General features: G+C 39.6%; 1 protein-coding gene and 1 long non-coding RNA gene across 2 annotated transcripts in view; one reads left to right on the plus strand and one right to left on the minus strand.

Annotated features, from left to right (window-relative positions):
- Positions 1–25,983, plus strand: part of LOC127660445 (uncharacterized) — a 216,124-nt gene that overhangs the window by 5,485 nt on the left and 184,656 nt on the right. Inside the window, exon 2 of the long non-coding RNA XR_007972646.1 lies at positions 6,027–6,216. This is a non-coding gene — a long non-coding RNA (uncharacterized LOC127660445). The remainder of the gene's footprint in view (positions 1–6,026; positions 6,217–25,983) is intronic.
- The window catches only part of LOC127660439 (forkhead box protein N2-like), a 37,378-nt gene that overhangs the window by 1,196 nt on the left and 10,199 nt on the right, over positions 1–25,983 (minus strand). Inside the window, exons 2-5 of the mRNA XM_052150657.1 lie at positions 9,782–10,329; positions 4,914–5,038; positions 4,766–4,815; positions 1,350–1,418 (exon numbers count right to left, since the gene is read on the minus strand). Coding sequence (XP_052006617.1) covers positions 1,350–1,418; positions 4,766–4,815; positions 4,914–5,038; positions 9,782–10,312 — 775 coding nt within the window. The 5' untranslated portion in view covers positions 10,313–10,329. The remainder of the gene's footprint in view (positions 1–1,349; positions 1,419–4,765; positions 4,816–4,913; positions 5,039–9,781; positions 10,330–25,983) is intronic.

The following is a 25,983-nucleotide window of genomic DNA, read 5'->3' on the forward strand; positions in this document are numbered from 1 at the left end:
CTATTCGACGCGGTGCCTCATCAGACTCGCAGATCGTATTACAGTCTACCATGATCAATATTAAGGGGGCACAGGGTGTATGTGAGGGGAGGGTGGCATGCAGGGTGTTTTTATGCTTGAACTGAATTCATGTAAATAATCATTCCTTATAGACGTATTGTTGTTTACATATCTTTAGACAGACAGACAGATGGACAGAGAGAGACAGGCAGAGAGATGACAGAATGACAGACAGGTAGAAAGATAGATCACAGACAGGTTAACAGATAGACAGACAGGTAACCAAAAAGACAGAGAGATGAGAGACAGACAGATACAGAGGTAGGTAGACACACAAACGGATGATAGACAGACAGATAGACAAATAGATAGATCAATGACAGGTAGACAGAGACACATATATAGACAGACAGGTAGATCGACAGAAGGTCAGGTAGATAAATAGACAGATGTGAAGACAGATAAATGCCAGACAGATAGACCACAGACAAACAGGCAGACGGGTTATCAGTTAGACAGACAGGTAGGCAAATAGACAGATTGATAGATGAGAGAGACAGGTATACAGACAAACAGACAGATGATAGACACACAGAAAGAGAACTAGATAGATGGAAGACAGACAGATATACAGGTAGATAGATAAATAAACAGACAGATAAATGTCAGACAGATAGACAGACATGTAGGTAGACAGACAAACAGGTAGACAGAAGGTCAGATAGATAAATAGACAGGCAGGTAGACAGAAAAATGGCAGACAGACAGACAAATGGACAGACAGATACACAATGTCAGATAGATAAATAGACAGACAGATACACAGACAGACAGACAGACAGACAGATAGATAAATGACAGGCAGATAGATAATTAGGGAGGGCAGGATGACAGATAAATGTCAGACAGACAAATAACAGACAGACAGATAGATAGATGTATTGACAGACATCTAGATGGATAGACAGACACACAGTCAGAACGTCAGATAGATAGACAGACAAACACGCAGACAGGCAGATGGACAGGCAGACAAACAGAATGACAGACGGGTATTCAGAAAGACAGACAGGTAGACAAACAGACACCAGATAGATGAGAGACAGACAGACATACAGGTAGACAAACAGATAGATAGAAGACAGACAGGCTAATGAAAAACCCACACTGGGTTTTTCAGGAGTGAATATCACAAAACCTGATGTAACAATGAAAAGGAATAAATAAAAAAAAAAAAGCCTGAATGGTTCAAAAACAGGTTATGATTTTTGTCTTTTGATTCTGTGGTTTGAAATGTGTCCTAAACATGCTTTCGTGAGATTCACTCATTAAAGAGGGTCTTCTCTTACACAGGTCACTGTGGTGTCCAGGGGCCGAGTTTAAGAGCATCATAGAGGTGGCGGCATCAATATCAGACTCTGCAACAGAACACAACATACAGAGGGGTCAGAGAGTGTGTGTGTGTGTGTGTGTGTGTGTGTGTGTGTGTGTGTGTGTGTATGGGGAATATCAAGGGGCTGTAGGTTTCTCCGTTTCCATGCAACCCTTCAGGAGCTTTGAATTATTCATTAGCAACCAGAGAGAGAGAGAGAAAACAACTGATGCCATTTTCAAGGTGAAAGACAGACAGAAAGAAATCACAGATACACACAAACCAAAACAGTCCAGGATGTAAAACACCGGGTCCCCACCCTTTCTAACCAATGACTTTCCCATGACCATTTCCAGACTATTACGGCATTCAGATTGATTTGTGGGCCGTTTTGAACCATCATTGACTCTAAATAAAGATTTTCTCACAAATTGAAAATTACTACGTTTTAAGGTCCGTTCACACCCAATGTGTTTTTTAATCTGTCCACACCATTTTTCAGTTGTTTTTCTATGTAAACACGCACTGGACGGATGTCTTTGGCCGGTGCACCATGTCTCGCTGCACCAGAGTCTCATACAGGAACGGCACATTTTTTTAGATGCCGTATCAGCTTAAAAAGAATGGCACATTTTAAAAATGCATATCGACAGTGCAAGAACGCGTCCAGTCTGAATGGCCCCTTAGTCTGCACAAGAGCAATATCTAATTGATGTCTTTAGAGCAGAGGAAAACTACAAAAATGTACATTCACTATTGAAATTTACATCTACTGAAAATCACCATTTAAAAATTCCATGATTTTTACAGTTTTCCCTTGACCGTGGGAACCCTATAAAAATACAATTTTTAACAATTTTTTTGAACCAAAAAAAGGTTCATACAATCATCCTTAATTTCTAGTTGTTTTTGATAACTGTGGACTAACTGACAAAAATGTTTAATTTTGTTCAGAAACCCCCCTAAATAAAACAAAAGACTCATAAATAATATACATGTCTATGTTTACAATCTTAAGATGAATAGAATTCAATATATTTATATATATTTTTTCTTTCTAAATTTGTAAGCATGTAAATCTGGTTCTGTTTACCTCATCTCCCTCCAACTAGGCTTATTTTATTGCCGTTGATGGCAGCAAGTACTAGAATATTTTTTTTCCTCTATCACATTCCTTCACAATATACAGATCTGAAATGTAGGTGGCGCTCTAACACATTTTAGCCCTCACAGATGTGTTTGTCCATAGACATTCAGTCTACTTTTCAGTTCATGCACCACCCCCATTGTTTAATCGAATATCTCGGCCTCTGAGTGGACTAGAAGTTCAATTAGGTAACATTAGAAAGCGGAGCTTGCCCTCTTTGCAATGATGTTGAACGTTTCATCACCAATAGTCAATAACATATATTTTGATTTGTTTTGCATGCTTTTGCTGCAACACTTAACATTTTGTTCTACATCAAAGATATAACATTGGATTATTTACACAAGCAAGCTCACAAACAAGTAAAAAAAACATGTTTTTTAGAGAACTGTCTCTAAGGTAAAAGCAGATATAAAGTTTTTAGCTATTTGGGGTTTACAGCAGCAGTGATCGGCACATAAAATAGATGTTTGTATTTGATGTCTTACAGAAATCATACTTTGTGATTAATTTGAAAGTCTTTTCGACTGCGGTATTATTGCAACAAGATAGACTGTACAGTTGCACTCCTGAGAACAAGAGCTTTTCTTTGATATATGATTTGTCTATTTAAGTGCTATGCGAAAGATTTTCATATATATTCATATTTCTACCACATGACCACTAGATGGCGCTTATTTTGTTATTTTAAGTAACATAAATGCAGAAGTGATTGTTATCAGAATTGTTTCAAACAATACCACATATTTTTGACTTACGTATAAGGGGACTTCAGCATTTTAAGTGTAAACATTTTTGCGATATAGCGCCCCCTTTTAGACTCGAAGGCGGGTCCACAAATAAATAAAAGAGCCAAGCGTAACTACAAAAATACATATTCATTAAATAAAAATTCCATTACTTTTAAAGTCAAAATGTATAATATTTTTGCCATTGGCACAAAACTGCAAAAATTATGACTGTTATCAAACAAGTTTTCCAAACACTCCCTTGTCTTCCATTGGGGGTGTCAAACAGAAAGCCACGCCCCAATCTCACACCATTGGTTGAGCCGGAAATGTCACTCAAACAAAAAGAACAATACTTTGAGCCTTTTCAGGAAGTCAACCGACGAATGGCTTACTTATGGTTATAGATGGGAGAAAGTATTTTAACATCCCAAAAAATGACACGCTTCATCTGAGTTTTGATTAACTTCCAAGACTTTCCAAGCTTGGAAATCACCATATTAAAATTCCCTGATATTTCCAGGTTTTCCATAACCATGGGAACCCTTGAGCATATCAAAAGATAAACAATCGCGAGCTGTGATGAACGGTCACGTGGATGTCATGCGTAAAGCTGGTTTCTAAACTCACAGGAAGTGCCCTCAATAGCTCTATCGACACTTTTAGGGTGTGCTCACACTTATTAGTTCAGTTATTTTGGTCCGGACCTAAAAAAAAAATTATACATATTGTCCTGGTTCTCTTACCGTTCACACTGGCATTTTTAACACCGAACCTAACGATACAAAACCAAAAGGCCTCAGGAAAAAGTCACGACCTGATTAGACAGCTTTTATGACGTATATCTTTTTGAGGAAATTGCCGAGCATCCAAAACAATGCTGACTGCTGGGTGAAATCCACTCGTTGTGCAATGTGTAATATATATATATGGTGGTATTTTTACCAGCTGAGAACAAACGAAGAGTTAATAAAATGTGTAAAGAGTCAAAACAGTGCCAGGAATTCCTCTGTTGTACACACAAATGAAGATATGCTGCAAGGATGGCTGAAGGCGGTTCCGACGCCTGTCCCGAACTCTGTAATGGGCAACAGCTCCTATGATGAGAACAACCAGCTATCCTTGAGGTCAGTATTAGGCAAATTACTTCCTGTTTTGGGTCCGTTTAGACGTCTTTGGTCCATGTTGCGTTCATAAATCAATCGAACCGCACCAGAGATCGTTTGGAAGTGGACTGAGACCCACTATTCAGGCGGTCTCGGTCTGCTTGTTTTGGTTCGGGTGACAGCGTTCACACTTGTTCAAATGAACCACACTAACAGAGCAATCACACCAGAGTTCGTTTTAATCGAACCAAACCTGCCAAGTGTGAACACACCCTTAATCTTTTAGTCTAAAACCAGACATAAGTTTTCAGCACACAAACATGCTTTTTTGTGTGTTCTGTGATTAACTAGATTTCTAATGGCAATTTTGACAAAGACTATATTTAACATCACAAAAAGAGAACTGTCTAACCTTTCAGAGAGCAGCCCTGGAGGAAGAGGTGTCGCGTGGGTGAGAAGGCACTGTTGAACACACAGAAAGTAGTTTTGCATAGTTATTTACACTTATAGTGTGCCTTTTACCTTTGTGAGTTTATACTGTAGTAAATGTGTGTATTTACCTGGGTGGGGAGGCAGGCGGCGTGCAGAAGGAGTGGGCGGTGGGGAAGTGCTGTTTCTTCAGGGCTTGAATCAGATTGGGTCTGTATTCGGGGTCCACACACCACAAAGAACCCTTTCCATTCACCTATAAAAACCACAGTTAGATGACATGAGCACCGCTGCAGGGCTGTTCACACCAAAAGTGTTTTGATAAGTTGTTTTTCTATATAAACATGCACTACATGGACAGTGTGAGGAACAGGAGGGCATGGCCAGGCTGTAAGGATGGACGCCCGGCTCTGAATCATCCTAATCAGCCAGAAGAGGGATAAAGAGGAGTCAGAGATGCCAGTTCGAGAGAGGGGCACACAAAGCACCTTGTTAATCTGGTTCCCGCCTCCTCCTTTCCCTTGAGAAAGAGACATTAGCTGACCTTTTTTCCAGTGCTTGTTTTTAATGCCGTTACAAGTTAAAACGTGTCTCGAGACACATGCGTTCTATCTGTTGTGCTGTGTCAAGCTTTTTAAGTGCAGGAACACGTTGGATTTGAACCGCCCCCTCAGTTAGATGATCATTTAGCAGGCACTTTTATCCAAAGTGACTAACAGGAAACTTATGACACATTCAGTTCTACTGAAGTAACCTGAGGTTTAAGTGTCTTGTTCAAAAGGTACAATAACAGTGAACTATCAATGACCACCCGTCTAAAAAATGTCCACAAATTGTATGTGGACCGACACTGCAACATTCAATTAGCGGGAGATGTGTAGAACTTTGTTTATAAGTTTTACTACATTCTCTGCACTTTTCCAGATGGCTGCTAAATAACAGCACTTTTGCCAGAGTTTTTTTCCAATGTGGAAAAATATATGCGTACTCTAGGTAGGGAAGGAGGTATTGCCCCAAGTGAAGGAGTTCAAGTACCTCGGGGTCTTGTTCACGAGTGAGGGGACAATGGAGCGGGAGGTTGGCCGGAGAATCGGGGCAGCGGGGGCAGCATTGCACTCGCTCTATCGCACCGTTGTCACGAAAAGAGAGCTGAGCCGGAAGGCAAAGCTCTCGATCTACCGGTCAATTTTTGTTCCTACCCTCACCTATGGTCATGAAGGCTGGGTCATGACCGAAAGAACTAGGTCGCGAGTACAAGCGGCCGAAATGGGCTTCCTCAGAAGGGTGGCGGGCTTCTCCCTTAGAGATAGGATGAGGAGCTCAGTCATCCGTGAGGAGCTCGGAGTAGAGCCGCTGCTCCTTTGCGTCGAAAGGAGTCAGTTGAGGTGGCTTGGGCATCGGGTAAGGATGCCCCCTGGCCACCTCCCTAGGGAGGTGTTTCAGGCACGTACAGCTGGGAGGAGGCCTCGGAGAAGACCCAGGATTAGGTGGAGAGATTACATCTCCACACTAGCCTGGGAACGCCTCGGGGTCCCCCAGTCAGAGCTGGTTAATGTGGCTTGGGATAGGGAAGTTTGGGGCCCCCTGCTGGAGCAGCTGCCCCCGCGACCCGACTTCGGATAAGCGGTTTAAGATGGATGGATGGCAAAATATAAACGGACATTTGGCAAATTAAAAAAAAAAAAATACAGTACAAGCCACAGCCCTTACATCCCTGTTTGGGGGTTTTATGAAATGGAGGTGTACAAGGAGGATATTTGTATATCGCCCCATTTCACTCCAAACGTATAGAAAAACAAATGAAAGCAGGTAGACACATTAACTGCTGCCTGGTGAGAGATTCTACCTGCTAAAAAGCTTCTTAATGTGATCAGCTGAGCATGTGATTGGCAATATAGAGCCTGCTGGGAGTTTACAAGAGGTGGTTAAAAGCCGCCGATAAACATCAGAGTTTGGTTGTAAACAGCAGAAAAGGTGCAGTTGGGATGTTTATGACAGGATATGATACATCTACATAACTGTATCAGTTAATTACTGTAGCACTGAATGGGCGTAAGTGGATGGATTTAGTTGGGAGTCAAAAGTGTTGAAAGAAAGGGATAAATGTACAGTCAGCCGGTTGCTATTGCAAAATAAACTCAGAAACTATTCTGCAAGAAGAAAGAAAATCGCAGAACAGCTGAAATCCACCATCAGTTTGCATTGGATTTCGGTCTGTGTTTATTTTGTGAAAATGACTGACTGACTGCTCATTAACCATCATATTACAAGACTACTTGCCAAATAACGAAATGTATACATTTTTCAAGAAAATCTTTTCACACTGTCAAAGAGAAAGTGAGAGAGAGACATTGAGAACTATGTAGGAGGAGGGTGGCTACAACCTTGACTCAGATTACCAGGCAGCTCATAAACAGGAAGGAGGAAACATTGTCATGGCAACAGAAAGCAGGCAGTGTCATGTGAAACCATTTCTCTCTTTCTGTGTCTGTCTGACAAATGAGCTCTCACTGATGACCTCTCATAGGTCCAGAGAAGATCACTTCACCGCCGCTCTCTTACACACTTTCGCTCTCACTGCAGTCAGTAAATACAGCTCAACATTACAGCTGAGCAGCTGAACACATTACACTGACCATACATGACACAGAGGCAGAAATGGTGGGAAAGTGCTTTGGATAAGTGGTTTAGAAACAGTGAGCTGTGGTGCTCTATGGACAACATGAGTTCAAATCCAGCTTGCAACATTGCTTGGTCACATACCCATGGTTGCTGGAAATGGGGCCTGTCTAGATTTGATCAAAAATGACTTTTTTCAAATAGTGATGGTGCTGTTTTGTACATCAGTAATGCCCTGACTATACTTTGTGATCAGTCGAATGCCACTTTTCATTCACCGTCTCCTCCACAAGTGTCTGTATGTGTGTGCGAGGCTGAGATTAGTTTCTATTTGAGTGTGTTGACTTGCTCTCAGGAAGAGAGAGTAACGTTCGACACAACACACTTATCCTTGCTAGAACCTCTGTACTGTATGGTCACATGACCATGACAAGCTCAACACCACATCTAAGCCTTTGTATGCCGAGTAACCAAAAGGTTGTCAGTTTAAGTCCCACAAGCAGGGCTCTACAGTGCGAGCATTTGATGCACATTTGCACGTAAAACATGTCTTTGGCACATTGGTGCAAGTGATGTTGGAAAGCGAAACTAATTAACTAATGCAACTAATAAGAACTCTATAACGCATAAACGTATATGCAATAATATTTTTGCATTAAAGATGTTGTTTTCTCCCATGGCTAAGACCTTTGAGAGCACATATTGCTTGTTGATTAATTATCCATCAATGTTTTCAAAATTCAGTAAATGACGGATGTGTTATAAATGAGGCATTCATGCGCTAGACAGCGAGAAAACGGCACATGTGAAAAAACTAGGAAAAAACTAGGGATACACAGATGTATCAGCTGCCGATATTTATCAGACAATTATTAACCAAATTAAAATCATCAGCATATAAGCATGAAAACTCTGATATGAAAAACCGATGGTTTATTTCCATTTTATTTATTAATTAGTAGCTCAATTTTTTTAAAACTCAAATGCACAATCCAGAAATTAAAATAGACACAATATGTAGAAGGGTTGGCACTCATAAGAACATGTAATAATTGTTATTTTGCATAACAATTTTCACGTTCTCACATTTATGTGAAAATAATGCCATAAATGGACGTGACATTTACATTCATGCATTTGGCAGATGCTTTTATCCAAAGCGACTTTCAGTGCACTTATTACAGGGACAATCCCCCCGGAGCAACCAGGAGTTAAGTGCCTTACTCAAGGACACAATGGTGGTGGCTGTGGGGTTCGAACCAGCGACCTTCTGATTACCGGTTATGTGCTTTAGCCAACTACGCCACCACCACTCCTACGTGACAGTTGTGGAAGCGGCATGTTCCAATAGGCTACATGAGGAGGGAAACCATCCAAAACTTTGACTTCTGAGACATCGGTATAATATCCATTAATGCTGCATGACTGATCGAATAAAGATTGAAAAAGCAATATGACCTTGTGTGATTAATAAACCTTAAAAGGCTGCATTTAAACTGCAAAAACAGAAGTGCAAAAACGTTTTAGATGTACAAAATAAACTTTTTTCATATTAATCATATTTAGTCATTTTTTTTATCCTGTATGTATCTTTCATTGTAGCTCTCTTTAAAAGTTTGGCCTGTCATATGTTCAACAGATCCGATGTTCAAATGGAAAATATTAATTGTTAGAACAGTGAAAAAGCTTTTGTATATATTTTTTAATTTTATATCCCCTTTTCTCCCGATTATGGAATGCCCAATTCCCACTTCTTAGTAGGTCCTTATGGTGGCGTAGTGACTCACCTCAAGCCGGGTGGCGGAGGACAAGTCCCAGTTGCCTCCACTTCTGAGACAATCAATCCGTGCATCTGATCACGTGGCTTGCTGTGCATGACACCGCGGAGACTCACAGCATGTGGAGGCTCATGCTATTCTCCACGATCTACACACAACTCACCACACGCCCCATTGAGAATGAGAACCACTAATCGCGACCACGAGGAGGTTACCCCATGTGACTCTACCCTCCTTATGAATCAATGACTTAAAAAACATGTTCAACCAGAATAATCAGATAAGTGGCTACCTATAAATTTAAATGAACATCAAAAAATTTCATTTGATACGTATACATTATGTCTAGAATAGAAAAATAAATACATACAATGTTACGAATAAGAAATCATAAGTGGCCCTTTTTTTTGGCTCCCTCATTTTTAATTTCGGGGTCCCTTTTGTCACCTTCAGTGGTATTTTTGCCAAAAACCCCTGTTATACGTTCTTGCACTAAAAAAAGCAAGATGCAGCTGCGTTTTAACAGATGATGTTAGGGATGCACCGATTGTGACAACAACTTGGAATTGTACCAACATCTGAATTGAATAAATGATGCTCACCTTCCCCAGGCTCATTTCCACCTTGCGGAAGCACTTGTTGAGGGACAGATTGTGCCGCACTGAGTTCTTCCAGCCAGTGGGGGCGCTAGAGAAGTATGGAAAGTGCTCCAGAATCCAACCGTAAATGTCCTTCACCGGCAGAGACTTGCTTGGGGACTGTTCAATGGCCATGTATATGAGCAGGGAAAAGGAGAAAGGTGGTTTCGACTTGACAGAATCTCCATTAGAAGCTGCCGAGGATATGACTGAGTTCCCATGGTTGCCTTCGATGTCAAAGAGTGGACTGGAGCTGGACTGGGTCTCCTGGACTCCCAGCGTGAAGTTCTGGAGAAGGTTCTCGTGGAGCCAGTTGAGGTTGGTAAGTTCTTCATCTCCCGAGCTGGAGGTATGGTCCAGGCTGGTGGCCAGGGGGCTAGCGGCACACTCTGCTTCAGGTAGCGTCCCAAAAACTCCACGCCGGCCCACCCGTTCCCCTAGCATGCTTGGGGATTCTGCTTTCTTATCCGGCGACATCCCGATGATTGGACCCATTAAATCAGGGACGTCTTCTGAAGGGAAAAGCAAATGGAAGGAAAAAAGAGTGAGAAAAACAACTTGCGAACAAAAATACAGATTTCGAAGAAGGTGGTTAATATCTGGTAGCAATCATTTGAACATAATATTGAAAATAATGTAAAGTAGCACTGAGAATTTGTGAATAGAACTGGACAAATCCACTCCAACCGCTGGTACAGTTGATCAAAGAGGTAGACTGATTAATCTGTGCCAATAGTTGCCAATAGTTTTTGAAACTGAAGTAAGGGCATGTACATGGTTTCTGGACAAACGTCCATTAAGGGCATACAACAAATAATCTATATGGAAATGGGCCCTGTCAGCACATAATGTCTCCAACTTCATATCTTGTGAATAATACTAAACCTTCTTCCTCATTAAACCTCATCTGGTGAAATATATATTATATACAAAACTTTTCTTTTTGTGATTATTTAGGCTGTGAAAAGCTACATTTGGTTAATACTTAAATATAGAGCATTATAATGGAGCCCCTTGTGTGTTTTGGGCTTGTTTAAATTTATGTGCTACATTATTCACCAAATCATAAATGTTATTTCTAGGGATTGGGAACAATAATCTGCATCTGGGATTTTATATATTTTGGACTCTTGCAAGCCTCTACTTTGCAAGTCATAAAATGGAAAGTCTAAGAAAATTTTTAACATTGATTTTAAAAACTATCGGCCGATTTATCTCTCATCAGCTTTTTCCAGTACCTTAGTTGTCGTATTGGCAAAATCCGTGCCCAATTTATCCCGAATCACATATTAATATAATATCATAACCCCATGTCCCTACTGATTCCCGCCCATATGAAGCATGTTGAAATCAGAATCCATCTGGTTTGGTTTGCATGCGTGTGAATGGAAAAATTACGATGTTGAAAAAAGGGTTAATCTGTTGATAATCATTTGAACATAATGGGGAACAAATCAATAAATTGGTGAAAATAATGAATTGAACCCAAACGACACGATAGATAGTTTGAAGTACCCAACAAATCATCTTGGCATGGTAATGTTTACATTATCATATCAACAAACTCATGCCATACAATGAGAATTTGCACTACATACAAAACAAAATGTATGATTGCGAAGGGATTTGCTGACAAACGCTTGAACATAATGGGGAAGAAAATCAAACTCATGCCACACTTTAATAGAGCATTTGCCCCTTCAAGCTGGCTTACAACCTTTTTTCCTTACATCAGAGTTCTGAGCCTAATGTCTTACTCCAATTGCTTTATAAAATCAGGTCTGCCTAATACCTTCCAATAATCTCTGTTTCCCCCCCAAAAAAATGTCTCTCTGAGAAAATTGGCTCTTTCTACCACTCACTGCAGTCCTTCTGCAATCTCAACTGAAGGAGAGACTCTTGTGTCTGAGGGTTGTTGAGGTTTCTTGAGAGCGATTGAGATGACACGGTCCGATTCTCATCACCGCCCATCTCCTTAAGGATCACACACGCAGTTGCTAGTTAGCCATCAACCAGTACGGCAACCAGCCGCAAGAAACGGCTAATAGCCACTGGCTTAGAAGCGAATGGGCTGCTTAGAGCCTACCTGGAAAAAACCCCATCCGCAAGGCACTACAACTCTGCTCATTCATTACCATGGAACCAGAGGTGACAGTGTTGCTTAGGCAACCTATTTCCTATAAGAGGCCGTGCAGGAGAGCATCCCTGCCAGTTGCCAGTTATTTGCATTTAAACAGTTCAGAGGAAATGCCATATCAAGCATTAGAGAATCATTAGACTATTTTAACTCACAATACTTTATAAATATTTTAGCACCAATAATCAATATTTGTTTTTACATTTTTCACATCAATAGTTTGGCGGCATTGATCAACACCCTTGCAGATACCTATATAATATTGTATCCCCAGGTACCTACTGATTCGCAGCACTATAAAGTATAGTTGGGTCAAAGGCGGGGCCTGGGGGGGCATTGCCACCTTAGGTTTTATTCTTGTTGGATGGCCCCCCCAGTTGGATGGCGAAATGACCAAGGGGGACCTTCCCGGTTAGACAAAAATAACCCCCCCCCCAAAGATGGCATCTTTGCATAGTACAGGGATGTTATTGAAATCTCTTTGGTTTGAATTGCATTTGTGTGGATGCTCTTGCTTTACGGACTGTTGGATTGTTCAAGAGCATCCACATCATATAATCCATAATGTGTGCCAATGGTTATATGGCACACTGTCAAGTCAAACGGCACAAATATATTTCTGTAGAATGGGCAGATGAGCTCTAGCCATGGCATTAAAGCAGAAAGCAGGTCACTGTCATTGAGCGAATTAGCACACCCCTACCATCTAGTCACAGCACGCTGAAATCCATGCCCCCGATGTCACCATGACAACCATGCTTGTCAGTTCAATTAGGGGGGAGGATTAGACAGCGGATTGAATAAGAGTAGTCCAGTTAAGCCGTCAACCAGCATCACTTTCGCTCGCATCATCCGCACGCCACTCTTAGACTGATGGCACACATGCCAGTCTGGGGTGGGTGAGGGGTGGGGCAGCTCTCTCTCTCTCTGGAGAGGATGGAGCTTTTACTAGTGTTTTTAGAGATGAAGTAGGTCAAAAACAACCAGGAGGAGATTATCAGTGGTCAAAGCCAAAGTAACATTGTTTAAATTTACTAGAAATATTTTACATACTTTGGCATAAAAAAGCTACTTTGAGATCCATGTAAATATTAGAAACAAACTATATTTGAGAAAAAAAAATTTTTTAATGTAAGTGTTAAAGCGGCAGCAGTAATGAGTTTGATCGAAGATCAAAAGGAGAGCATGTCCTTCCAAAAATAAGAATCAACAAACATGAAGACACAGAGAGCCAACTGGCTAGGAGCTAAAGCAAAATGAGTGAGCAACTGAAATGTTGAAAGGAGTGCCATGGAAACAGTAAAATTAATAAATAAGTCATAAGCAGTGCGTGATGAATCATAACTCTCAGAAAACTGGAGTGATCAGACATGTCAGACGGCACCAGAACTGCCTGTTTGTTAAAGCAAAGCTTCCTCCCCAAAGCCCAAAAAACACACATGAAAATCTTCCTTTAGAGAGTTTACAAACCCATGACACAGTGGGTAGGGCACATGCTCGCAACACAAGAATAACTGCGTTGGAGATGCAGGTTTGAATTCTGCGCAAAATTATTATAAAATGAAATAAATAAAAATGTAATGATACATTTTAACAACAAGAACAAAACAAACCAAAACAAACAAAATCCAAACCAAAACTAAACAAGCCAATAAACAAAATAAAGCACAGGTTAGAATCTGGTTTGCGCTAAATTATTATAATACTTAGTCAAAATTAATGATAAATTAACAACAAGAACAAAAAACCAAACCAAAAAAAATCAACTAAACTAACACCAAAACACAGGTTTGAATCTGGTCTGTGTACAATTATTATAATACTAAATAAATAAAAACAATAATGAAATTATAACAAGAACAAAAACCCAAACCAAGACAAAACAAAAACAACCAAATTAAAACAAAACCATCAAAGACTAAACAAAAACCCCAAACCAAACACCCCCTCCCCCCCCAAAAAAAACCATCTAAAACCAAATAATAATAAAAACTAAGCAAAACATAAAAATGTACAAAAAATAAAAATAAAAAAAGGACAAAAAATTAAATAAAAACAAAAGACACAAACAACAACTAAACCTGTATTCTATTATTAGGGATACACTGACTTCATCTAACTCCACTTTTACATAGAATCAAGGCTGCGAGTGTGTGGCATACTCACCTTTTGGGTACATGGATCGCAGACGTGCCATGATATCATAATAACACACCGGTGCGGTGTTCACGTTCAAACCAACTAACACCGGTATTACCGCTGGTTGGACATTAAGTGGTACTATGGGGTCATTTTCGATAAGCAATAGCCTAAACATAATAATTATAATGATGATAATCATCACTGAAATATAAATCATGGCTCAAGGTGAACGTGTTTTTGTATTATTTTATGATTTAATCACAGATGAATAATCTATATATAAAGTGACCCTGCAGAGTTGCGTTCACAATGAACTGCTCTGTGGAAATGAAATGAACTGAACTCAGAGCACCTCTTGAGCAGAGATGTCTGAGGTCATTTGCAGCATTCTCATAGATGATACTATTCTTGCAAAACATTTTCAGAAGACCGAAACAAAGAAAGAGTGAGAACCCTTTACATACGCTTGTTCCACGAGACTGCACGGCCAAACAGCACATCAGATATGCACATAGACGGCTTTTCTGTCATCTGTTCTTAAAAATAAAGTGTTTCTTAAAGTACACGTCTGTGTGTCTAACAGCATTTCTTGTGTCATTACGAATCTGAGAAGTCTTACAGTTACCCACCATGCACATTATATTCGCTACCTGCATTTTAACATCTTCTGTCAGTGCGTGTACTTTACTGTCAGTGCGTGTACTTTCCTGCCAGTGTAATTTGATACGTTGGTAAAGAACATCTGGCTTTCAATGTGTTAAGTTATTTATCATGGGTCGCAAACTCTTCATTAGGCAACTATTCTTCATTTAAGATTAGTCTATTTGCAAGGCTATTGTATTAATATTGGAAGTTCCAATATTTTCACAACGGTGTTGTCCCTTGTTACTGCGTAAAACCAGTAACACCGTACACCGTGGCAACCCCAATGGACAGTCAGTCACGCATGCATAACTGTGTGCTTTAACCTGTTGACTTGTATTCTCTCCATTGCCTTTACTAGGTTGTAAATTGGTTAAGTACCCTAAACTCAACAGAGTCATTACAATACACACTGTAAACCATACATACTGTAAATCCACACATTTCCGCTTTACAGCTTCTGGGTAGTTCATAAAGCCCTATTAGCAACACAAACTCTGACCTAAAGTGAGCAGTGGAGCTATAATAAATCACAGGTGCTGCTGGCCCATAAAAGCACAGCATACTTCCTCTACGACCGACACTGCTTGAGCCCTGCAGTCAAAGAACCAGGGGAAGAGGTTTTTATGTGACTAGCTCATTGACGATTATCATAATTATCAGTGATCTTATCAAACGGCATCAAAGTGACAACCAGGTAATGTACACTTGTGAGGGAGGGAGAGAGTGCTAATGAGGGACCATTGTAGTGGGAAAGAGACCAGGGCACCGATTACAGAGACGCCACCAGCTCATCTGCAAGTTAAAATACTCATTGAATGTCAGAGCCTTTCATTCATGAGCGAAAGAGAGAGAGAGGCAGGTGCCAGGGACAGATTCCCTTCAAGCTCTCTCATCCTAAAAAGGGATAGTTTATTCAAAAAATGTATTTCTGTCATTATTTAGTTCCCTTCTTCGATGCAATTCCAGAGGATCTTTGAAGAATCTCCAGTTTGTTTAGGTTTTTTTAACACCGTAAAGTTAGTCCATGTGACTCATGTCCCTTCTGAAGTCGTCTGATATCTCTGTGTAAGGAATGAACTGAAATTTAGGTCATTTTTCTGGATGAACAACTGTTTCTACTCCACGTTGAACATACAGCTTATATGGAAACTACCTGGTTGAAACTTTAAAACGTTTGTGCTCCACAGAAGAATTATATGGGGGGTTTAATTTTTAGGAAAACTCGTTGTTTCTTTAAAGGGCTTAAAGGCCGACACATATGTCACACAAGTACGCAAATGCAGACGTGTGCGCTTGACAATACATGGCCAACGCGTGGTCCCGTTGTACATACAGTACATTACGTGCACTTTTGAGCTGCTCTGGTGGTTACAAACCTCAGACAACATGGGGGCAATATAATTTTTAGGTGTGACCATGAAACCGGATGTTGTAGATGAGTCGATACTTGAGGAGTGGGGATAGACAAGTAGAAAAAACAAGTTTGTTTAAATGGACTGGAGATAAAAAGTTTATATATATATATAAAAATAAAAAAAAAAGGTTCGACTCAAATTTAGGGCTGCCCCCTAAAAGTCGACCAAACGTTAGTCGATGAGAAGAGTCTTGGTGGACCATGTTTTGATTGGTTGGTTGATCGCAGATAAAAAAAAAAATGTCCACAGGAAACCGACGAACACCGGAATTACCGCTGGTTGGACGCTAGGTGGTACTATGTGGTAATTTTCGTTAAGCAGGGTTAGGATTAAGCCAACACAATAAAGCAAGACACCTTGAATTCAAACTTTGAACTTCATTTTTTATTTATTTTTACTTTAAATTCTAAATAAAACTGGAAAAATTGCAATTAAAATGTGTGCTGTTCACCTTTTTGAACGATTGAGAAGGACAAAAACTGGATGGATGGATGGATGGATGGATGGATGGATAGACAGACAGATGATAGATAGACAGACAGACAGACAGAGAGAGGGATGGATGGATGGATGGATAGACAGACAGATGATAGATAGACAGACAGACAGACAGACAGAGAGAGGGATGGATGGATGGATGGATGGATGGATGGATGGACAGTCAAACATACAGACAGACAGATAGATAGACAGACAGACAGATGATAGATAGACAGACAGACAGAGAGAGGGATGGATGGATGGATGGATGCCATAACTCGTGTCCATCATCGATCCCTAGATCATCGTATGTCGGCACAACCCTAATGTGCATTTCTACATTTATTCATTTGGCTGACGCTTTTATCCAAAGCGACTTACATAAACGTGTGACGACTATTTGACTAATGGCTTAAACAAACGACTACTAGTCAACTACGAAAATCTTTGGTCTGGGGCAGCCCTACTCAAATTGCTGCCCGAGTCCGCCATGACAGATGTTGATTGAAAGAAGAAAATCTGTTCTATTGCCCCTTGTGGTAATGCTGAGAATGCAGTGCGTACTTGCGTAGGGTTTTGAATTGAGCTCTGACACATTTCACAACACAACGATGTTGTCGAGCTCGCCTAGCAAGGTGTGTCGGCATACACGCACTTGCGTAAAGTATATTTGGACCTTTAGTCTGTGACACACAAATGCACGTGCAAAACTGTGCGATCAAACATATGTGGGTCTCCAAACCGTGACTGTGCTGAGGAACGTCAAAATAATGGCCTAAAATGCTGATCTTCACATCAGAAGAGTTCTGATTTGGGTTAAAACTGGTGGGGTGCAGTTTCACCCAAGTGTTTACTAGGAAACGCTCCTAAGAAAGCAAGTCTTATGGAGGGACATCATTAAATCCAAGAAACAGAGAGTTCGGCATTTCGTGTCATCAACTTGCCTCCGACCTCAACCCTGAAACCGCACAGGCAGAGAAAGACAGAGAATACTAAAGTCTGACATTTAAAATGCATTCTTCTGGTTATAGCTCTGTTAAATCAGTGGGTAAATTAAAACTGAAACTGAGTGAAATTATTTGCTGTAAAATAAGATAAGAAAAAAGTGAATAAGTGGCATGATTTGAGTTATCGTTCATGTCTCTAGCACAAATGGAGTTGGGAAACGAACTAAACTTAGAGGTTGGTCATCATCATAATCATAATTCAGAAGCCTTTTCAGACTCCAAACACACCAAAGCAGTTGTGCCTGCCGTTGTGCCCTGGAGGGTGTCGCCACGCCCTTTGTCAACCAGGCGTTTCAACGTGTCTTAAATCGCTGTGCAAATATCACTTGTGACTGTGTGATTTTATTTCAAGATCTTAAAAGGCATTTTGTTAAGAATTCGGGCTGGGCGATATGGCTATTTTTCAGGCTATTGACAATATTCAATATATATCTTGATAATTATATATTTGCTCTGTAATGGCTCAAAAGTTATTTTGTTTTTAATCGAGGAAATAGATTTAATATTTTTAAGGCATTGAATAATGTTTTTTTTTTATATAATAATAAAAAGGCATGTTTCAAAATAGTTTTCCAATTAATGAGCACAAAGGAAAATGACATTTTCATTGATATGCACTTTTTGATTTATATTAGTATTTAAAATGTATAATTAAACATAGTAGCTTAATAAAACGCATTATTTATATATTTTTACCCAAAAAATTTAATCATTTTGTGAATGAACAAGGTGTGCAAAATTACCCAGTTGAATATTGCATAATACTTAATTACTGTGGGACACAGTCAAGTTTATTCGTATAATATAACACTGAATTATCATTATTATTTTAAGGAGATTTGGATTAGATTTGTTTTATATCGAAGTATTTTTCTGTCCTACTTCAACTTCACCTGGAGCTTTTATTTTGACACTGAAAGAGGTGTATGTACTTTACAATGTTCAGCATCTGGTAAAACGCCGTCATCTCCTTTTGTGTTATACCGTGCCGCATTTGTAGATGTGTATAATAACTTGGTAGTGGTTACTAATGTTTGGCATTGCACGGATGCTTCAACATGCAGCACTTTACTTTCACAATGCATGTGAACTACTCAAAGTGCTAAAACACGAGCCCATGAGTGCCACACGTGCATGGAACAGCGTGTCACCCAAGTGTGCACAGACCATGTTTATGTAGAAGTCACATATGACCATTTCGCCATTTTGATGTTATTTTATTCATTGTGCAGCCCTGAAGGATTGTGAAATTAGTCTACAAAGAACTCTATGAAACGTATGGGGCTTTTCCACTGCACAGTACGGCTCGACTAGACTCTGGTCGCTTTTGGGGGGTTTTCCACTGTTGTTTAGGACCTGGTACCTGGACCTGGTCGAGGTTCCAAGCGAGCCGAGCAGAGACTAAATGTGACGTCAAAACCCTGCAGATCACTGATTGGTCAGAGAGAATCGTCACTACCAGCGTCATTGCTATAGCTTACCCTCGTGCGACGTCTTTGAGCTAACACACTGATGTCCTCGTCTGCGCTTTGGTGTTTGATTTCCCAAACTCTCCTTTTTTGTCTATTTTTGTCTTTGACAAAGTTTGTCGTCTTGCTGTGAAAAACAGCCACATGCCGAGAATCAAGATCACCGTTCATTCAATGCTCCTTTGTTGTGCATGTGTCGCTTTTAAGATGATGTCAGGGCAGAAGACATGGCGCAACTATGACAATACAGCCGTCCACCGCTTGAGGGTGCTTCAGTTGCATCTCACGTCTTTTTAGCATCACAAAAGATAAACCACAATCAGTGTTGGAGCGTTTCTCTATTAATTGTTTTCTGCATACACCGTGATCATGTGTTAAAGTACAACATGACAACAAGCACTGTTGATCTGACCTACAATTGCGTCAGTGATCGCCGGGAAAGCACGAAAGCATATTCAGCTGGCATCTCACCAGCACCAGAGAAACAGTATGTTATGTAGGCTGCCGTGTTATTAAGGGCCCTCCATGTGCGTTTTGATGTATTAATGCAGCCTTCACATGCTATCGGAATTATCGTAAATGAGAGTTTCCCCAATCGAAAGACGTACATGAACAACCCCTCATGTCGTAAATACGAATAGGAAACTCAGAAATGGGAGGAGTCGTAAACTCTCAATATGGCGGAGAAGAGTGAGGTTTCCGTAGTGAATAACAGGTTTTATTTAATGTAAACAGATTCATTTTTTAATCTCCAGAGATTATAAATGATCATTGAGATTTGCCAAAACTCATAAATCTAGCTGTTGGGTTCCTGAAAACCGTCACCCTGATATCAGCGCTAGAGGTCGACCGATTAATCGGCCGATTTTTTGCATTTTTTAACATAATCGGCATCGGCCAATATCCACGGATATCAAGCCGATTATTAGGCAGGCGCATCTGTGGGCAGCCTAGTGTTGTTGTGGAACACGTGTTCGACGCCCGCTGCCCCTAGAGTCATTCTCCAGCAGAGTGAGCAGACCTCATCCAGTGCCTAAGGAAGGAGCTAAATTCCTTGGAGAAAACAGTAAGGATTAAATTTGTGTAACTTCTTTATATTTAATTAAAAACTTTTGATATGTTACTGCCAACTTCGAGAAAAAGCGCGACATGACGTTCGGCTACTTTGGATATTGATAGCGTAGTTGAAGTTGCATTATCACAGCAGAAGGGTTGCTATCATGTCACAATAAGTAAGCAAGAATTTTGCAATTACAGACAGTGAATCTGAGACTTTTATTTGTTCTGTTTGTGTGTCTTATATTTGAGAGGGTTGTCACTCAATGCAGAGAAATAAGTAACAAAAATATACCAACGCACTATAGGCTATTGAAGGACTGGCTTTGGTAAGCTCGGACGTTACCGGTTCTGCTGTCAGTACTGGAGAAATTAAGAAAATACATTTATTATTGCTATAAAGAGAAAGTTATTTTATCTCGCCAGCCATTTCCATGTATAATAATTCTATGAAACCATTCGTCTGTGATGCAATTTAGCTATTCGCAGTGAGAGAGAGAGAGAGAGAGGGAGAGGGAGAGAGAGAGAGAGAGAGAGAGAGAGAGAGAGAGAGAGAGAGAGAGAGAGAGAGAGAGATCTCGCGCACAGCGAGCACAACATATTTATTAGCCCTCCATAATAAGTGACAGAACTAAACATTCAAACATAGCCTGGTTTAGATCTGTGATTATTAGTCTGATTTTATTTTAGATTTCGCCTTCCAAAGATTATAAAAAGAATATTTATACATAAGCCGCATTCTGTCTAGCACAACTTCCTTCCCTTCACAGCAGTGCACTGACATTTCTCCCTAAAACTCAAACTTAACGTCAGAATCAGCACGATCGGTGATTGTTGTAAAATGCTACTGTTGCTAAACTGCAGGATGCGTTTAATAATAATAAAAAGAGCGCAAGAGATACCGTTCCCAAGGCGGCGCGCGCTCCGAAACACACCGCAAAGAGACAAGCAAACTATAGACTACTTTGGGTTTCATGCGTCTAAACGATCAACTATACACAAAAATATGTCTAAACGACCGACTTGGAGATTCACTTAAACACAGTTTATGTCTTAAATGGACGTAGTTATGGAAATAGTAGGGAGAAAATATGCTGCATCAGGAGTCTATTAGATCTGAACTCGGTCTTAAAGGGGAAGCAGTCTAATAAACATGCCGACGATTGAGCCATTACTGCGAATCAAACAACAAAAGGCAAAGAGAAAATCACTTACAGCTCTTGAATGAATAACTTCTGCATTAATGAGCATTAATCTATCTATGATAATCTATGCAGTGTTATTTTACAATTGATTACTATATTATTAGATTTCTTTTTAGAACACACCTGAACAGTAATGTTAGTAGACCTTCCTGAAATTAAATCACTGTGCCTATATAACGCTTATATCTGTAAATATATATATATATAAACAAAAGAACCGTTAAGAATACAGTTGAAGTACCGGATCGATAAGCAGTATCGGTAAGATAGTAATACCATTAAAACCTTAACGATACCCATCCCTAGTTATGCCTGTGCTTCTCTTGGATGCTCTGAATATTGGATTACGTGTCTGGATTGCCCCTTAATTAAAGCTGCATTTGGATCTCAACCTTCGTGTCTCGGAGCAGTTCGTAACACCTGCTTTGTTTATTTAATATATTTGCTATACATTATTTATACAATATGTTTTTACATTATACATTTGTAATTTAAGTGTACAAGTGCAGATTGGTCAAGTGTTCAATAAATGTATTTGTTCAGAAATTGTGTCTATCTTAAGTAATTATTTGTGTCACATTTTATCTTTCAAATAAAAGGTTCAAATAAGAGGTTAAAAACAAGCACATATCGGCCAAATATCGGCCAAAATAAATCGGCAGCACTAATCGGCCATCGGCCGACCCGGATTTCAAAAGATCGGCATCGGCCTGAATAAACCAATATCGGTCGACCTCTAATCAGCGCAAACACGTTCCAGTGGCTGAAGGTTTGTTGCTATATTAAGACGGACATGTGACATTGTTGGGGAAGGGACATCATCATCATCATCATCATCTCTCTTCATGTCTGTGTTGGACGCTGTGTCCTCGGAGATGGTTTTACATAATAATGGACAATACATCATCTCACTCGGTTGTGACACTGCAAAGTTTAATGACTTTCAAACGTTTTTCTACGCACTGTGTTCCAGCTGTATTTTTAGTCACACCTCTGTAGCACTGATGGTATTAGCCTACTTCTGTGAAAGACTTTTGCTTCCCAACGGTAAACCATGGGAACAATTGTCAGAATACCTGGAGAATTAGACTATATTCTTCCTGAAACACCACCGTGCGCTAAGGTTGATAAAATTTGTAGTTTTATTTCCATTTTATCCTTTTCGATTTAAGTTTGTTCTCACTGTGACTACGTTTTAGTTTCATCAGTGCTTTCGAGTGTTTGTTTTGTGGTTTCATTATATTATTTTTTGTTTTAATATTAACTTAATGTGTTAACTTATCACATGTTTACATTTCTCAGGACTGTCTGGAGTTATGACGATTTAGTGGCACGTTCATGTTTAATAAAGATGGGTTGTAAAGTTTTTTTTAGGCGTGGTCAACATTAATCTGGATCAATTTGAAAACGCATCTTTTTCTCGGTTTTTGGCCTTCCATCCACACCAAAATGGTTTTTGTCCAGCGAAAACATAGCTTTCCGAAAACGGTACCCCAAGTGGATACATTTGACAATGTTGTATTAGTGTTGTGGTGTGGACAGGAGAAACGGGGATACTTGAAAGCAATTAGGTATATGTTGTCATGTGACTTAGTCATGCAAAAACAATCTAGATGGCAACATTGTTGCGCCTGCTATCCACTTTGATAGCGTTGTTAAAGATACAGTGCTACGAAAAGTATTTGCCCCCCTTTCTGATTTCTTCTATTTTTGTGATTTTTTTTTTTTATACTAAATTGTTTTAGATCTTCAAAGGAGATATAACAAAACAAAGGTATATATATATATATATATATATATATATATATATATATACACATACACACACACACACACACACACACACACACACACACACAGTACTATGTTTTTCACAAAAGCATTTGTCTTCAGATGGTGATTTATATCGTCAGCTTTAGTGTGTCAATGGGAAATATAAATATTAGACTCCCAAACATTACTTTTGCAAATCTAAAAGATTAGAATAGAAGAACAGGGAGCCCTGCAACAGCTGTCACGTCCCCCACAAAGCCCCCACTGAACATCGAGTCAGTCTGAGATTGCATAAGGAGACCGAAGCAATTGAGACATCCTAAATATATAGAAGAACTGTGGCGAATTCTCCAAGAAAAACTGTGTCCAGGTGTCCTTAGGAGAATTGGTGCTGTTTTAAAAGCAAAGGTGGTCAGACCGAATATTGATTTAGCTTTGATTTTTTTAATTAGTTTTTATGTTTACTGAACTTTGTATGACGTTAATTGATAAATGAAAACTATTTATGTCATTATTTTTGAAGACATCCTCACTATGCTTTGGATCATTGTCTTGCTGCATAATCCAGTTGTGCTTGAGCTTCAACTCATGGACTGATGACTGAATGTTCTCCTTTAGGATGTTCTGGTAGTGAGCAGGATTCATGTTTCCCTAAATTATTGCAAGTTGCCCTGAAGCAGCAAAGCATCCACACACCATCACACGACCACCGCCATGCTTAACCGTAGATATGACGATCTTTTTGTGGAATTCTGTGTTTGATTTACGCCAGATGTAACGGGACCCCTGTCTTCCAAACAGTTCCACTTTCGACTCTTCAGTCCACAGAACATTCTCCCAAAAGGTTTGAGGATCATCAAGGTGTGTTTTGGCAAAATTCAGACGAGATTAATGTTCTTCTGGGTTAGCAGTGGTTTTCGTGTCGCCACTCTTCCATGGATGGCATTTTTGGCCGGTGTCTTTCTAATAGTGGAGTCATGAACAGTGACCTTTATTGATTCGAGAGAGGCCTGCAGCTCCTTGGATGCTGTCCTTGCTTTCTTTTATGTGACTTCCAAGATGAGTCGTCTCTTTGCTCTTGGAAACATTTTGGAAGGACGGCCACTTCTGGGAAGGTTCACTACTGTGCTGAGTTTTCTCTATTTGGAGATAATGGGTCTCACTGTGGTTCTTTGGAGTCCCAGAGCCTTTAAAATAGTTTTGTAACCCTTTCCAGACTGATGCATTTCAATCAATTTTTAATCATAATTTCTGAAATTACTTTTGACCTTGGCATAGTGTGCTACAAGGTGAGACCATTTAGCCAACTACATCCTGCCGAAAAAGTTATATTTATGTATTGATTTGATTGAACAGGACTGGCAGTAATCAGGTCTGGGTGTGTCTAGTCCAGCTGAACCCCATTATGAATGTGGTTTAATAGATTTGGGGATTTAGTAACTAGGGGTAAATACTTTTTCACACAGGACCAGTTGGTATTGGAAGACTTTTTTGATTCAATAAATAACATTATCATTTAAAAACTGTATTTTGATTATTTTCCAGATTGCCCTTGTTTTATGTTAGATTTTTTTTAAACAATTTAATATGAGATATACACCAAAACAGAAATCAGGATGGGGGCAAATACTTTTTAACAGCACTGTTAAAGTTACAAATGTACAACCTTTTAACCCGTTAACCTATTTAGCATGATTTCCAATCTACATTTTCATCTGCTGTAGACCCTTTTCACACTTCTGCATTTGAGAAGCGGAAGTCATCATAGTTGGGTTAACACTGCCGAGGTGTTTTCACAGTCCTTAAATGTTTTGCCCGTATTTATGTTTGGATACGCTGACCGTCAAAGGTTAAATCTAAACTCAGCAAAGGTAACAAGTTGTTTTTCTAGGGTTATCTGCATGAGGTAATTAGTTAAAATAAACTATTATTGAGAGGTGAGGTAAATCACCAGGCACATATTATGTATTAAAGGATCGATCAGCAAATCAGTGGCACTGGTTATTATGGTTCGTCCCGATCGCAGCCATAGTTTATCCAACTATGACGACATCTGCTTCACGAACGTGGAAGTGTGAAAAGGGTCCATAGCTCCATCTATTCGTCCGCCCATTTGGAAAACTCTTCGTTATTCCAAGCTTTAAATACACCAGACGGAAATGATGTAGGGCCACGCTTATCGTGTTTTGATTATGTTAAGTACAACATGCATCAAATGGTTTCTGATATACATAATGAATATGACTGAAACTGCAAGCATGTGTTCGAAGAAAGGTCATAAACAGTTTAAGCAAAATTTAGGGATGAGTAAACGAGAGACATCTCTTTCAATTAACCATGAAAACGCTTCAATTGCGTGACATTAATTGCATCAAAACATTTCACAGCAATTGAAGTCTAGTAACAACCGTATGCTGAAATAAGCTTGCCAAAATGGGGCCTCAGCTTTAATTTAATGATTTACGGTGGCATTTTGGGTCGTAACGAGGGCTGGACGATATATCGAATATTCGTGCTATAATCACGATGAGTTTGCTGAAGATGAATTTATAAAAGGGACAATAAAAAAAGCATCGCAATGATATTAATGCGCTTTTTATTTGGCCATTAAGATCCATAGAGCGCGCAAGTACGATCCTTCAGGGCTGCGAGATGAATCAAAATAACGATACGGTCAAATGCGATTATACAATTGTAAAAGGCTGCGATTAACGACAGGTAAACCTGGTCTGTGTACTCTTCTGAATTAATGACGTGTGACGTGCTGTTCTGTAAATAGGACAGAAATATATAACTTATAAAAAGTAAATACATAAAATACAAAAGCGTTTATTTCA

Source organism: Xyrauchen texanus, chromosome 20 (genome assembly GCF_025860055.1).
Source record: "Xyrauchen texanus isolate HMW12.3.18 chromosome 20, RBS_HiC_50CHRs, whole genome shotgun sequence".
Taxonomy (NCBI): Eukaryota; Metazoa; Chordata; class Actinopteri; order Cypriniformes; family Catostomidae; genus Xyrauchen; species Xyrauchen texanus.